The sequence below is a fragment of the Sorex araneus genome, chromosome 1 (genome assembly GCF_027595985.1).
Source record: "Sorex araneus isolate mSorAra2 chromosome 1, mSorAra2.pri, whole genome shotgun sequence".
NCBI classification, from domain to species: Eukaryota; Metazoa; Chordata; class Mammalia; order Eulipotyphla; family Soricidae; genus Sorex; species Sorex araneus.
Genome location: NC_073302.1, coordinates 27,647,289 through 27,661,958, shown reverse-complemented (window position 1 = coordinate 27,661,958; position 14,670 = coordinate 27,647,289). Strand labels below are relative to the sequence as shown.

The following is a 14,670-nucleotide window of genomic DNA, read 5'->3' as shown; positions in this document are numbered from 1 at the left end:
CAGACTCTACCCCAGGGACTTGCCGTGCTGGAGACTGAACCTGGGGCTTTAGCATGCAGAGCTTGTATATGCTCCAGCCCTTTGAGCTATTTCCCTGGTCTCTTACCCCCTCTTATGTATAGGTAGTTAAAGTTTAATGGAGGTGGGGTTTTTTTTCTCTATTTTCAGTTTTTCTTTGTGATTGTTTACAGAAAAGTGTATTAAATGAAAATAGTGGTGTCCAGTAGCAAGGAGATAAGACCAGTGTCCTCTTTAACCTGGATTGCTCACTGGCTGATAAAGGCTCAACTGATAAATGAGCTGCGTAGAGTCTATGCTAGTGGAATCCACTGTCTGGGGACATAAACAATGAAATGTCACACGTTGAGCTACAAGAGTGTTGAGTTCATAAGCAGTACTAGAAGTCTGAGGAGTTTTCATGGAAGGAGGCTGGCTTGAGAGAGTTTCAGACAGAGAAAATGGTACTTGCAGAGGCACAAAGTTAGGCTTATGGAACGTTCCAGAAACCTTAATAAGATCACGGTGGTGGGAGGAAAAGGGAAGTCAGCATGGAGAAAGTAGGACATGATAAGATGATAATAACTAATGGTGCAAACCTAGTCACAAAATAGAGATTTTGTTCCCAGGGCAAGCAGTTGCTGACATGAACAGATTGAAATTATTTATATATAGTCAGTCATTGGAGACTAAACCTAAGATGGGGCAAGGATAGACTCTGGGAAACCAGTGGGAGAGAGGGAGGAGGCTTGTGCCAGGTGAGAGATTAAAACTCAGAAGTGAAGGTCTGTGTTTCTTGTGTTTTAAGATTGCTGTTGAATTGCTGATTTGAGAATTTAAAATACAGTAAGATTGCAATGCTAGAGAGAGTTTTTGTTTTGAAATCTTCTATGGACAAGGATTTTAGTTCTCGGGGGCTGGAGCGATAGTACAGCAGGTAGGGCATTTGCCTTGCACACAGCCGATCTTAGTTCAATCCCCAGCATCCCATATGGTCTCCCCAGCACCGCCAGGAGTAATTCCTGAGCACAGAACCAGGAGTAGCCCCTGAGCATCACTGGGTGTGACCCAAAAAGAAAAAAATATATAGTTCTCCTTTCAAAGTATTTTAATAGCACAGCAAAGATTTTACAAATATTTAGGACAGTCAAGAAATCCTGCACAACCTTGGATCCTCAGGTGAACATCATCCTATAAAAATGTCATTTATTCTTCTAATTGTGTAATCCCAAAGTGCTATAGCTATCCAGTGAAGCAATGATCGTGATAGGCAACTGGACAAATAGAGTCCTCAAGAAAAGGGGGTGGAAGTAGGGGAGAGAGAAAAAGAAACATTTGGTTCTTGATTTCTTTGAAATGCAAGAGCTCTAAAACCTGGCATGGGCCAAGTCCTGGCACAAAATAAGTCCTCGGGGAATCTTACTGAGTGAATGAATGAATGTATGAATGAACATGTAAACTACTAGATTTAAAACAATGTTTGAGAATTTTGTTGTTGTTGTTGTTTTCTAATTTTGTCATTTTGTTTCCTGGCAACTGCTTATTCCTCACACACACCTACAGTTGTCCCGAATAATGGTCAGAAGTGGAAAGAGATGGTCCCAAAAGGCTGCCTTTTAAGTACTGGTCATTCAAAAATGTGTGTCTTCAAACAAAAATTCGGGAACTTGGAGCCTTGCCTCCTTTTCCTGAAAAACTGGCAACTCAGAAAACCTTTATTCAAATATTTGTCATAAATGCTACTTGGTTTAAATGTAGGCTGTAGCTAAACATAACTTCATAAATATGCATTTACAATGCTTATTGTAAGCATTTCCAAGAGCCAAAATTGGAATAGACCACATTCCCAGAAAAAGGAAAGAAAGCACATTTGGGGGAATTAATGTGTTTTCGGTACTATGCTGACCCCCTTTTACAAGTCACAGCCTTGACAGAGTGGAATAACTTATCTAGTCTGGTGGTTAATATCAAAACCTTGAGTTGAACTTAGATATGTCTAGCTTAAAAGTGCATGCTCCTTGTACTATCCTTTTCTTTTTATTTGTTTTTGTTTTTTGTTATTTATGTCATAAAACAAATAAGCAAAATTTCATATAGGTCTGTGGTAGTGAGGCACATTTAGAAAAATCCTTGTTAGGAAGGTTGCAACAAGCAGAAATCCCTTGGAAAATGGTACTATAAACTGTTACGGGCAGAAAGAAAAATAAGTATTTTTAACTTGATTTCTTCTTCCTTCTTATTTATATTTATTGTTAGTTATCTACTTATTTGGGGGGGGGGGTTGAGCTGCCCTGAAGGTGGTCAGGGGCTTTTCCTTTCTTTGTGCTCAGAAGTGACCCCTGACAGGTTCTTGTTGGGCCGTATACACTGCCAGAGATCAAACTGAGTAAGCTACATGCAAGGCAAGTGCCTTACACTGGCACTATCTCTCTGACTCTTATTCATTTTTAAAACTTGTCTCAATGAGTAAAACTAGCATGAGCATGGACATCTTTTTCACTGATGTTGTTTTGAAAATCAGCTCACCACAGGATTTCACTATTACAGTGAGATGAATATCTCTCTCTTATTTTTAGCTACTGCTGATGCTGAATTTTTGTCCTCACTCTAGATGCTTCCTATCTTGACATGCTTATTGGGAAGGGATTGAGCCTTTTCACAGGACTGCCGATTGGCCCCATACTCTGATTTCTCCCTCTCACATTTGTCACAGTTGATAGTGATGTTCCCATCTGCTGGGCATATGGGATTGTTGCTGCTCGACAAATCTTTGTTCCAGTCCAGCCCCAGAGAATATTCAGGGATTGTCTTGTACATTCCCCCTCTCCTCTCCTGTACCTTTATGTCTTGGCTGTAGCCGCAATGGAAATCAGCCTTGGAATCTGATTAACGACATCTCTCCTCCTTCCCCAACACAAGGAACCTCCAAAGCCCAGAACTGGGTCTCCTTCATCTTGGTAGGTCCCACCTCGATCCCCGACTAGGAATGCACAGCTCCTCACACAAAGGATTCACCTGTCAGCTATTGACTGGCTTGAGATATTTTTGTTGGCTCAAATTTTGAGCCAACCTGTCACTCCTGATGATTCTATGCATACTGCTAACGCAGTCTTGAAAATATATCAACGTAGACAATAAATTCTGCACTTCTCCTGATAGAACCCAAATGGAACCTCATTATGCAGTTGTTTCAGTGCTGGTTTTTCTGCCCCTTAAATGAGATTCCCATATTATTCTAACCACAGTTTATATAAATAAAACCGGCCATAGTTGACACTTTTAAAGAGCCTTTAAAAGTTAGTCATCTAGATTTTTCTCAGATACTTCCAGCATGGATAAACAGGTTGTGGTTAGCTTCATAAACAGTGGTTCCACTAAAAGTAATAGTTTTGTCTTCCAGTTAGACTGTAGTTAAGGATTAAATAGCTTTTCTCCAGTTTAAGCAGGGCCATTTCGGAGCCTTCCAGGAAGTTAGGGCTATAACAGAATAGTGTGATTTTTATTGTTAAGTTTTAGAGTACTTTCAGGACCCTTGTCACTTTCAGAAGTGTTTAAAACTCAGATAGTTTACCAAAGTTACACTTGTAAATTCAATTCAAAATTGTGGTGGTGAATTTGTGCTCTGTGACATTTTGATTTTCTGTTTACCATAGTGCTCTCTCTCTCTCTCTCTCTCTCTCTCTCTCTCTCTCTCTCTCTCTCTCTCTCTCTCTCTCTCTCTCTCTCTCTCTCTCTCTCTTCTCTCTCTCTCTCTTTCTCTGTTTTTCAGTTTTGGTTTTGGTTTTTGCTTTGTTTGGGGGCCACAACCAGTGATGCTCAAGGGTTACTCCTAACTCTGTACTCAGGAATTACTCTTGACAGTGCTTGGAGGACCATATGAGATACCAAGAATTAATAAACCTGCAAGGCAAGAGCCCCTGCTATCCTATCTCTCCATCCCCAGATAGTTCACGTCTTGACTAAGTTAGGCACAAACAGTCTAATGTTGAGCCTTTTGTTGAAAATGGTAAAATGTTGTCACAAAGATTGGGTTCTCCTCAGCAAGAGAGTGGAATCAAGGACCTGCTAGACCCACTAGATCCATTCATACAAAAATTACTGGAAAGTTCTCTCCCCGGAGGACAACCCTATTCAATCTGAAGTTCATGACTCTCAATGTTCCTTTCGACCTTTTTCAGGTAAGCCGTAACTTTGAGCTGGTTGGACGGGTGAACTTGGACCAGCTGGAACAGATGAAGGAAAAGATGGAGAGCTCCAGCAGTGAGGATGAGGACAAGGAAGAAGAGATGAACAGCAAAGCTGATGAGAGAGGTTGGTGTCATCTCTACCTTCAGAGTTCCCGGATGGCATCTCACACAGAGTGGTTGTTGCAGGAGGGACGTGTGGAATGACCCTTTGATTAGTCCATGAACTACACATGAACTAAACTTAGGATTCATGCCATGGATCCTGTCTTAGGATACTGCTCTCAGCTTTGAAAACTTCCAAGTAAAATAGGTTCTTTCTGGGGACAGAGTGATAGTACAGTGGGTAGGGTGCCTGCCTTGCGCACAGCTGACCCCGGTTTGATCCCCCATCATCCCATATGGTCCTCTGACCATCACCAGGAGTAATTCCTGAATGGAGATCCAGGAGTAACCCCTGAGCATGGTTGGGTGTGACCTCAAAGCAAAAAGCATAAGCACACACCAAAGCAGATTATTTTTTTTCTAACTGTAGATAGATATTGTTCAGAGATAAGGTGGGGTTTTGCTTTCATGAGGGGTTTTGTTTTCATGAAGAAATCTTACATCTAGAGGAATGCTTAGAATAAAGACAGTAAGACATAACAGAAAAGCTATTAAGGAATGCAAATGCCCTTCCAGTTGAAAACTTATTTGAAATTTCTACTTTTTTCCCTTTTTTAAACTTATAATATAGTGGACTCCGCTATTAGTCTGCCTAAATATGACTGCAGTTCTGCAGTCTTCTAGCTGTGCTCACAGCTTACTCCTGGCTCTGTGCTCGAGGGACTGTGTGTGTGTGTGGTGCTGGGAATTGAACCAGGGCTGGTGGCTGCATGCAAAACAAGCGCCTTAATCCCTATACTACCTCTTTGACTTCTGTGACTTTTAAGCTCATAAATTATTTTATCTCTTTGTGCATTCACCATCCATAAAATTATAACAAGAATAATGATGTCTATATCTCAAGACGGTTGCAAACTTAAGTGAGACAGCATTTGAACATTTGCTGGTTACTAGAACATAACTACCACCTAAGAAATGGGCTCAAAGGGCTGAGCACATGTGTGTGTGAGACCCAGGTTTGATTCCCTGTAATCAATTTTCTGTGAGTGCGCCCCCCTCCCCGTGGGGGTGGGGTGCGGGGTTGGAAGGGACACCTGGAGCTTGGGCTTTGGAACAGCTGGTACACCTGGGCTGGAAGTCCTGGTAGTCATCTTGGCTGGAGTTCAAGGGTCAAAAAAAAATGGGAAAAGAAATGATAACATTTCAGTGATGCAGAAAAAATACATTGTACAAATAATAAGTAAAATACATTTTGCAAATAAGAAAATAAATGGCCCCCCAAATTTAAGCGCTGCTTCACAGTGAACAGTATTTAAGTTAAGTTTAGGACTTGCAGTTCTGAGGCAAGGTATCTGTTAACCCATATACCACTTCCCCAGCCCTTCGAGGTAGAGAATGTCCCTCACGAACAGGAACCTGGCCCTGAATTCTGACGATTGAGAGGTCAGGAAGGGCTCAACTCCAAGGACTACTATTATAGAACATCAATGTTTTTCCTACTTGTCCAGTGGATCCTAAGAAAACCTGTTTCGGGGGACAGATCCCGAAGACTGTCCTCTTGCTGGCCTCTGCCCCACCTCCATGTCACCCTGATACCCCAGCAAGAGCACATAGGTTTGCAGAGTGAAGCTTCAGTTTGACCCTTGAACTCCAGCCAAGATGACTACCAGGACTCCCACCCCAGGGGCACCAGCTCTTTCTAAGCCCCAGGTGCCCACCATCCACCTGAGCCAATAACGTTGCCCTGTAGGCTCTTAGAAAGTTCCACATTTCTTACACCGTGCTGTCATAATCCATTTCTTACAAGGAAAGCCACTGTGCTCTAAGAAGCAAGATGTCTAAATTTCCTTTTGCTTTTATTTATTTATTTATTTTTTTAAACCTCACCAATATGGGGGGCTGGAGAGATAGCACAGCGGGTAGGGCGTTTGCCTTGCATGCGGCCGACCCGGGTTCAAATCCCAGCATCTCATATGGTCCCCTGAGCACGGCCAGGGGTAATTCCTGAGTGCAGAGCCAGGAGTAACCCTGTGCATCGCCAGGTGTGACCCAAAAAGCAAAAAAAAAAAAAAAAAAAAAAAAAAAAAAAACCTCACCAATATGTTCTTAGCGATGAATTGTTTCACGTCTGTGCAGTTACCGGAGTTTTCCGGGAGGGAGAGCGTGCTTTTGACAGAAGGCACAGAGACTCCTTTCTTTCATGAAGCCCTGTACCCTGGACTTCTTCTGTAAATCCCTCCTTCTCCCTTTGCACGGTTGGCCTTCGTCGTTTCCAGAGCTGAGCAGAGGCAGTGAGCTAGGCAGGGGCTACTGTGAGTCTGCTGAAATGAGCTCTTGGGAATCTAGAAGAGAGAAACTGGGCCGTGAAATGTGCAAGCACCAAGGCAAAGCTCGTTACTTGCCCTGCCGAGCTGCCCCTTTCACGTGGGCACGACCATCTCCAGTTGCCCTCCCAGAAATTCATAGCGCCTGATTTCTCCTCCGTGGGCAGCATCGGCTCTGCCTTCAGGAAGAACCTGAACCACAGGGGAGGAAAACGTCTTGGGAGTGGAAAAGCTCGTACTCCTCTCCGGGGCTGAAGGTTCCCTTGAGTGACTTCAAGTAACGTTCATGGGAATTAGAAGCCTGAGTCTTCCCGCCCCTTTCATGATCGTTGAAATAACAGCCTCCTTTTGTCTCGGCTCTTTTGAATAGACCTAGACTCCCATTTCCCATCATCTAGGTAGATCCTTGCCAACCAGAAGAAACAGCGCACAATAGCCTCTGGTGTTCTTGCCAGACCTTCTGTCTTCCAGGAGTAGAGAGCAAGCGGGAGGTGGCTTTAGGGGAGCTCCGGGGGCTGATGGAGAGCTATTTGGTATGTGACAGGCACTGACAGGGGCCTCTTCTTTGAGGATGAAACAGCATGAGCCATTGGGAAGAATAGATGAGTGGTTTCACGTTTCAAGGGCGAGGGAGGAAATGCATGGGGGAGTGTGCCCCTCTTTGGTCATGTAGATGGCCATCGGGCACCCTGGGTTCAGGGGGTGATAGCTAGCCCATTCCCGACATCCTTCCCCAGTACAAAAGCTGAAGAAATGGTTGGCGGTGGTCACCAGGGGTCCTGCCTGGGAAGCTCAGAGGGGATTTGAAAAAGAAGTCAGGCATGAAGAAATCAAAATGAACCCGGAGCCGAATCCTTCCCCACCCCCTCTCATTATGCAGTGGGGAGGAGTCAGGAAGGCATGCTGTTGATTTCTTGCCCAAGATAATCCCTGCTAAGGAATTAATGCGCAGAGCAGATGGTGCTGTCTCATTTCCAATGAAAAGAATCAAGGAAGATAGTCTGTGCAATTATTTTTAATGGCTTGTGTGGTGATCTTCTTAATTTGTGAGAAAATGTTTCATCTTTTGTTCAAACTGGTCCCATTCACGTCACTTTTTGTGCTGAAGATTAAGGCAGCACCGAGACACCTAGCCTGTTAGCGTCGTCCTGAGGATTTTCTTAGATAGAAGCGTTGTCCTGGTGCAGTGCTGGTGTGTACAAGCACACAGTCCCGGAGAGGTGGAGGTGGCGGCATGTTCCTGGGCAGTGCCCTTGCTTTGCAGTGCGGCTTCAGAGCTGTCTAGGTCCTGCTGTGTATTACGCGCAGAAAGCCACGGCCCTCGATGGGATAATGAAAGACATATGGGCTGGAGCTCAGGAGAACACAAAGGCCATCTAGTCGCTCGCCTTGGAGTTTGCCAGGAGGCGTGACTTGCGTGTCATCAAGCGGTCACTCCACATTTATCAGATGGAGAACCTGTGCCCAGTGCTGTGGCAGAAACAAAACCAGGATAGTCACTTCTCGCTGTTCACAAGGACCTTGTCTAGGAACGTTGGTAAATGCCCCCATCAGGAGTCCCTCCAACGGAGGCTGGGCAGCTGGCCGGGCGGGCACACTAAAGACCTGCTTCCACACACTGGAGTCCCAGTGTCCACCACGCACATTTATGATACATTCTGTGCTTGTTGAAGCTCCTTCCATATCCCTTGGCACGTCTGGGGTGTTGATTACGATACCCATGACAGGTGCTCACATGTCAGGAGCCCTCAGTGTGCCTGAGGAACTAGGGGATAGGTAGCCTGAGGTCTAGCTGGCCAGCACTGAGTTAGTGAGCGAGGAGAAAATGAAGAGTGGCTGTACCCTGAGGTGCTCCCAGAGCATCACAAGAAGGTGACATGGGCAAGACCCGAACGCCACCAAGATGACTTGGGAAGGGATGTGAGGTTCTTTGGACCGGAAAGACTCAGGTTATTGGTGCTGGATGCCACCCAGGGAGGTGAAGAGAGGAAGCCTGGGCCTGAGAAACCAGCCAAGAGAGCCACTCCCAAGGGGGTGAGAGAATGGGTCGTGAAGATGGATGTCATCTCCACCAGTGGGTTTACAAATGAAGGTAAGCGGTACGTGGTTCGTTCCAGATGAGCGCCGGCTTATGTCTTCCGCTTTCCCAAATCCTTAGCACACAGGTGACAGACACGTCTGTTTTTTCTCTTCACAGACCTGATGCACTTTGCTGACGGAGGGGCCCCTCTGAACACTGAGAAGCGCTTTCCCTGTGAATTTTGTGGACGGGCATTTTCCCAGGGCTCCGAGTGGGAGAGGCACGTGCTGAGACATGGCATGTAAGTTGCAAGACAGTCGAGAATTACCCAGAGTGTGAGGGACAGAGATGCCAGGTTTTTAAGTCACAATGCTTTTAAGTTACAATACCCCTTTCCCCATGTCAATTGCTTGAGAAGAGAGGCCACATGGTAAGGAATAAAGTGGCCCTTTTACTCTTGGTTTTTATAGCAGACACCTAGGCACAACTCATATGAGGAAAAGGCATCTTGGGCTGGAGTGATAGCACAGTTTGCCTTGCACACGGCCGATCCAGGTTCGATTCCTCTGCCCCTCTTGGAGAGCCTGGCAAGCTACTGAGAGTATCCCGCCCGCACGGCAGAGCCTGGCAAGCTACCCCTGGTGTATTCAATATGCCAAAAGCAGTAACAACAAGTCTCACGATGGAGACATTAACTAGTGCCCACTCGAGCAAATTGATGAGCAACGGGATGACAGTGATACAGTGATACATAAAGATGACCTCTTCAGAGGGAGAGAGAAGAAAAGTGTCTGCCATCGAGGCAGGCTGGGGAGTGGGGAGTGAAGGGGTGATGGGAGGGAAACTGGGAACACTGGTGCTGGGAAATGTACACTGATGGAGGGATGGGTGTTGGAGTATCGTGTGACTGAAACCTAATCATGAACAGCTTTGTAATGGTCTATCTCACAGTGATTCCGTTAAAAAAATTTTTTTTAAAAAAGTGAGAAAGGCATAGAAGTCTGTTGATATCTAAAAATTGGAAAGAAAATGAGCTGCTATTCATGCAGTAGTTTTAGTCTTGTCTATGTTCTTAAGATATTACGCTCTATGAAAATAAAGTTTTCTCTTTCATATTTAAAAAAAAAATGACCTGTCTTGCCCTAGGCCTCCTGAGCGTTGTCCTCAGCCCAGGTTTCCTCTGCTCTCATGAGCATGGCATTTTTGAGCGAGCATGGACCTGGGGTCAGGAGAGCTGGCCACTATCCTTCCTCGGAGATGACTCATGCCCTTGATGACACTGAACGTCCCCATGAACCTCGGCCCCTGGGTCAGAGCCACCTCCTCTTGCTGCCTCCTTTCAAGCAGGTGGCAGCTAAGCCGTGAAGCACTTTCAAGATTCTTAAACTGTCCCCCTGGACAAGGCATTCAGCCCATAAGACTAGAGAGAATGTGGGAGTCAGTAATTTCCCAGCGAGTAACCCTGACACTGGAACAACCTCCACGTTAGACACCAGCCTTTCTGAGACATGGGTTGGTTCCCTGCTCAGGGCCTCAGTTTTTTGCTTTTTCGTTGTTGATTTCAGAGCTCAGGACAGCGTGCAATGCCAGGAATTCAAACCAGGCTTGAATTCCACATGCAAAGCATGCAGACTCACCCTTTGAGCTATCTCGCTGGCCCTCCGTTGACTTAATTCTTGGCTTGCCAGCCTTTGGACCCAGTAGAAGAGAGGATATAGGGCTGGAGCGATAGCACAGCGGGTACGACATTTACCTTGCACGCGGCCTGCTCGGGTTTGATTCCCAGCATCCCATATGATTCTCTGAGCACCGCCTGAGTGCATCGCCAGGTGTGACCCAAAAAGCAAAAAAAAAAAAAAAAGAAGAAGAAGAAGAAGAAGAGAAGATATAAATCAATTAATTCATCTGGAGACAAAGCATTCTGCAATCCAAATGTGGCATAATGGTGTTACTTGTGTAGGTTTGAGTCTTTTATAAAATAGCATAAATACACCATAGGATCCTAACATGGATAGGATTACTCTTTTCCAGTTTATTCCTGTGTTGGTGGATTTTCTTCAAGGAAACTCCCAGATCTTTCTTGGGTCGAGAAAATAAGGACAGGTGAGCTTGTTTTGTTTAATGAGAATAGGTATACTCATCAGCCTCTTCTGTACCTGTTTTTCCAGGGCATTGAATGACACCAAGGAGATAAGCAGAGCCGAGATCCCGCTGAATCAAAGTGTAGAAGACAGTATTCAGATGCCCTCTATAGAGGAGAAAGAAACTGATCAGGCCATCGGGATAGACTTTTCCCTCAAGGATGAAACCGTAGCCATCTGTGTAGTAGCTGCTGACAAATCTCTCTTGGAGAATGCAGAGGCCAAAAATGAATAAGCGTTTGGTGAAGTTCTTAATCAAACCTTACTTGAACCATGATTAAAAAAAAAAAAAGTTGGGGTGGGGGGGACTGGCTTGGGCTGAGAAGTGGGGAGGGGGTGGGAGGGGCAGAAAAGAGAAGACAGAAAAAGCTGCTTTTTAGGACTGAACAATCTATTTTCAAAGCACTGGTACCTGTGTGAGTGAGTTGTGTAAATTAAAGTTATTTAAATGGTTGGACGATGTGGCTCTTTTCCATCACTACACCTCTTCTTCCGGACCTTCAGCATGGACATTTCACTGGTTGCGGAATAGGGAGGCCCCAGGGACAAGGTGCTCCAGGGCGGTCTTGGACAGACTGTGTGCAAACAGAGGCTCCGTGACATAGAAGACTTCTCTTAGGGGAACTTTTGGACGCACGCCTTTCAGTGCGTTTTTCTAGTTTTAATACCTTAAGCTTTTTCAAGACCTAACTGCAGCCGCTTTGGGAGAAAAACAAAAAAAAACAAAAAACAAAAACAAACAAAAAAAAAAACAGAAAACAAACTGCTTTGCATAAAACAGTCACCTGTTTCCTAGTACCTCAAACTTAACCAAGGGAAATTCTCTGCATTTGTCAGTACTACCTGTCCTCATCATGGTTAAATGTAGAGAGAACTGCTGGGCAAGATGGTGAATGGAGAAATAAAAATTAAAAAAAAAAAACTTAAAAAAAAAACAGAGTTTTAAAGAAAAGAACACAAATTGTGCTTAAAATCCCCACGTGGGTTTTATTTCTTAAAATACTGTGATTTTTTTAATTATTTTAGTAAAAAACAAGACAAAAAAAAGAAACAGACTTTAATTATTAGATAACTGTTTGTGAACTGTCATCCTTTATTCCAGGTAAGCTGTTTATTAGTGTTCAACTATAATTTAGAATTTAGTAGACTCATGTGAGCTAATTTTTAAGGTGACTGTGGAATTTTGTTTGCCACATGTTTCTTTTCTATCGATTTGAGTGTTACAAACACAGCACAATTCAGTTTTTCATATAAATTGTTTTCTGTGTGTGTGTTGTTATTGTTGTTTTAATTTGGGGTCAAGGGAGATTTAGATTTTTGTGAATAGGAATGTTTTTATTTTAAACATGATAATAACAAAGAACTTAACTTTTTTTTTTTAATTTAACTAAAGAACCAAACTTTTCGGCACAGCTATGCAGCTTGTGGACCAGATGAGGAAGTCCTCTTCATCCTTTTGTTGCTTGTCAAATTAACACATTATCTGTCTCACACAAATAATTTTTTGTTAGGATGGGCTGGATTTGAGTGTGATTTTTAAATCTGTGTTTTGTTTATGTTTGCATTGTGTTTGGGGGTTTGCTCATATACTTCTTTTTGGCGGGGAGGGGCCGGGCAAAGGGACATGCTAGAATCCCATCCCTTTGAGAGTGGACAAGAAATACTTATATCCTACAAGGAGCCTGGAGAACTACTTTTTTCTCTTTTTTTTTTCTTTTTTCTTTTCTTTATTTTTTTGGATCTAGCTGCCAGCTGCTCTTTTACCCAATATTACCTTTTTCAGGACAGAGCAGCTTAGACTAAATCTAAGTCGACATTTATAATATGTTCTGATTATGAACAGAGGGTTTTGCTCCAAAAAAGATTAGAAAAGAACTTTCCTTGAAGCCTAGGTTTTAGAAGCTTGTGTGCTCACATGCTTGGATATAAGTATGAATGTGAATGTGTGAGGGTGTGTGTGTGGGTGTGTGTGTGTGTGTGTGTGTGTGCACGCACATGCGTGCACGTGCATGCACAAGCGCATGTATTCTTTGATTTTCATGTAATTTTTTGTTTTGTTTTTTAACATGGAAGGGTTGGGGTGGGGGAGGGAAGAAAAGGGAAATGAAATTGCAAAGATGACAGTGTCCCACACAGCTTCAAATAAAATCCATGGAAAGAACTGCATTTGTGGAATAAGTGCTTACTTGAAAAGCATGTTTTTCTTTTATTTTCTTGCTGTTACAAACTTTATTTGTAAGCCATTTGTTTTAATTTAATAATTTTTAGGGATGGAGAGCCATCGTGTGGAAACCCAAAATGGGGAAAGTGTGATCTAAACAGATTTATTTTGTGTCCATATTTGTTTTTAATTGGCTTCATTTCAAATGTATTAAACAGTTTCATACCTGGATTGGGTGTTTGTAATGGTTACCAAAAAGCAAACAAAACAAAAACAGGAGAAAAAAAGGAGAGAGAGAAAGAAAGAAAGAAAGAAAGAAAGAAAGAAAGAAAGAAAGAAAGAAAGAAAGAAAGAAAGAAAGAAAGAAAGAAAGAAAGAAAGAAAGAAGAAAATAATTGTGACATGCTTTTATCACTACTTTATTTTTCAAATAACATGTAAATATTGTAATCCATTGGATTTTGTTTTGCTAACCTGTTAATAAAAATATGGGACCATTATCCTTTTAACAAGGCTAGAATGTCATTTTTTTCTTTTTCCAAACATACCTGATATTTTGTGGCCGCACATTTGGATGCATTATTATAATTCTGTTGACTGTAATGACATAGAATTTACATTTTTTGTTTAATTTATACAGAGGACATTTTTTTCAGAACTTGAGAGAAGAAAATAAATAGCAAAATGATAACCTATTGACTCCAATAGTCAGTGTCTTCTGCTACTTGATAAAAGATAGGGAGATCCTGAGTTTTTGAAGCCAAGGGTTTAAAAGACAAAAAACACACACGTAGGTTATTCAAGTTGTTTGCAACATACATTTTGTAACGAAATGTGAGAAATTAATAAAGAATTTTTTTCACATGTGTCTGTGTGCATCTGTTGTAGATTCTTTACAGATAGGGCTACAGGTATGAAACGCTGCAATTCTACAGCATCACCTTTCAGGCCAGGGGCCTGAAAGACTTTAAGTCATGGTATCCACACAGGCATAGAAAGCAAAGGTAAAATTAAGGTGAGATGTGAACTGGAGTTTTAAATGTTACTATTTCTGCATCAGCAAGTTATCACCAACTGGGGGAATTTCATGGAGGGGACATTTTCCACAAAAGATGTGAACCAAAGTGAGTACAGGAAGCTTCCAAAGAAGGAAATGGCAGGGATGAAATGTCACCCAGAGATCCTGAATTCATGAGTAGTTATTTTAAACTATAAGACACAACTACTGCCATAAACTTATTGTGCATCCTATACCAGAAATTACCGTCTAACGTATTCTTAGAGCTACTCTGCTAGAAGTCACAGGAAAAATTAATAGTCATGAAATCTAAGAGTAAATTAAAATCAGTAGCACTGATTGTTAAGCTCAGAGCTGATTTATAATATGGCACCATCACAAGTGTCAGAAAAATTACTCCAATCACTTGTCCAGAGTTAATTCTGGAAACTTGGTTCTTATTTTCAATGTCTTAATCTCCTTTCGCCAAAGAAAATTTGTTTGAACTGAAAAATTGTGTGTAAGATACAATTTGAGAAAACAAACATCAGTTCAAAGAAAAATGGAGCACAGTAGAAAGTAATAGTAGCAGAGAATTCGTGTGTGTATGGAGTGGCGGAGGAACCCACATATTTGGCTCTGCGCTTCATGGAGTAACTTAGTAACTCATTAAATATTCAGAAAATACTCAACCTTTTCAGGAACTCCGGGTTGAAAAATTGAAATATCTCTTCTCATAGT

At 42.7% G+C, this 14,670-nt stretch overlaps 1 protein-coding gene across 4 annotated transcripts in view; it reads left to right on the top strand.

The window, feature by feature from the left end:
* ZNF462 (zinc finger protein 462) overlaps positions 1-11,052 on the top strand; it is a 154,264-nt gene extending 143,212 nt beyond the window's left edge. For all 4 annotated transcript variants that reach the window (XM_055132503.1, XM_055132498.1, XM_055132506.1 and 1 more), the window contains exons 11-13: positions 4,176-4,308; positions 8,808-8,931; positions 10,799-11,052. In XM_055132503.1, coding sequence (XP_054988478.1) covers positions 4,176-4,308; positions 8,808-8,931; positions 10,799-11,006 — 465 coding nt within the window. In that variant the 3' untranslated portion in view covers positions 11,007-11,052. The remainder of the gene's footprint in view (positions 1-4,175; positions 4,309-8,807; positions 8,932-10,798) is intronic.
* The last annotated feature ends 3,618 nt before the right edge of the window (positions 11,053-14,670 follow it).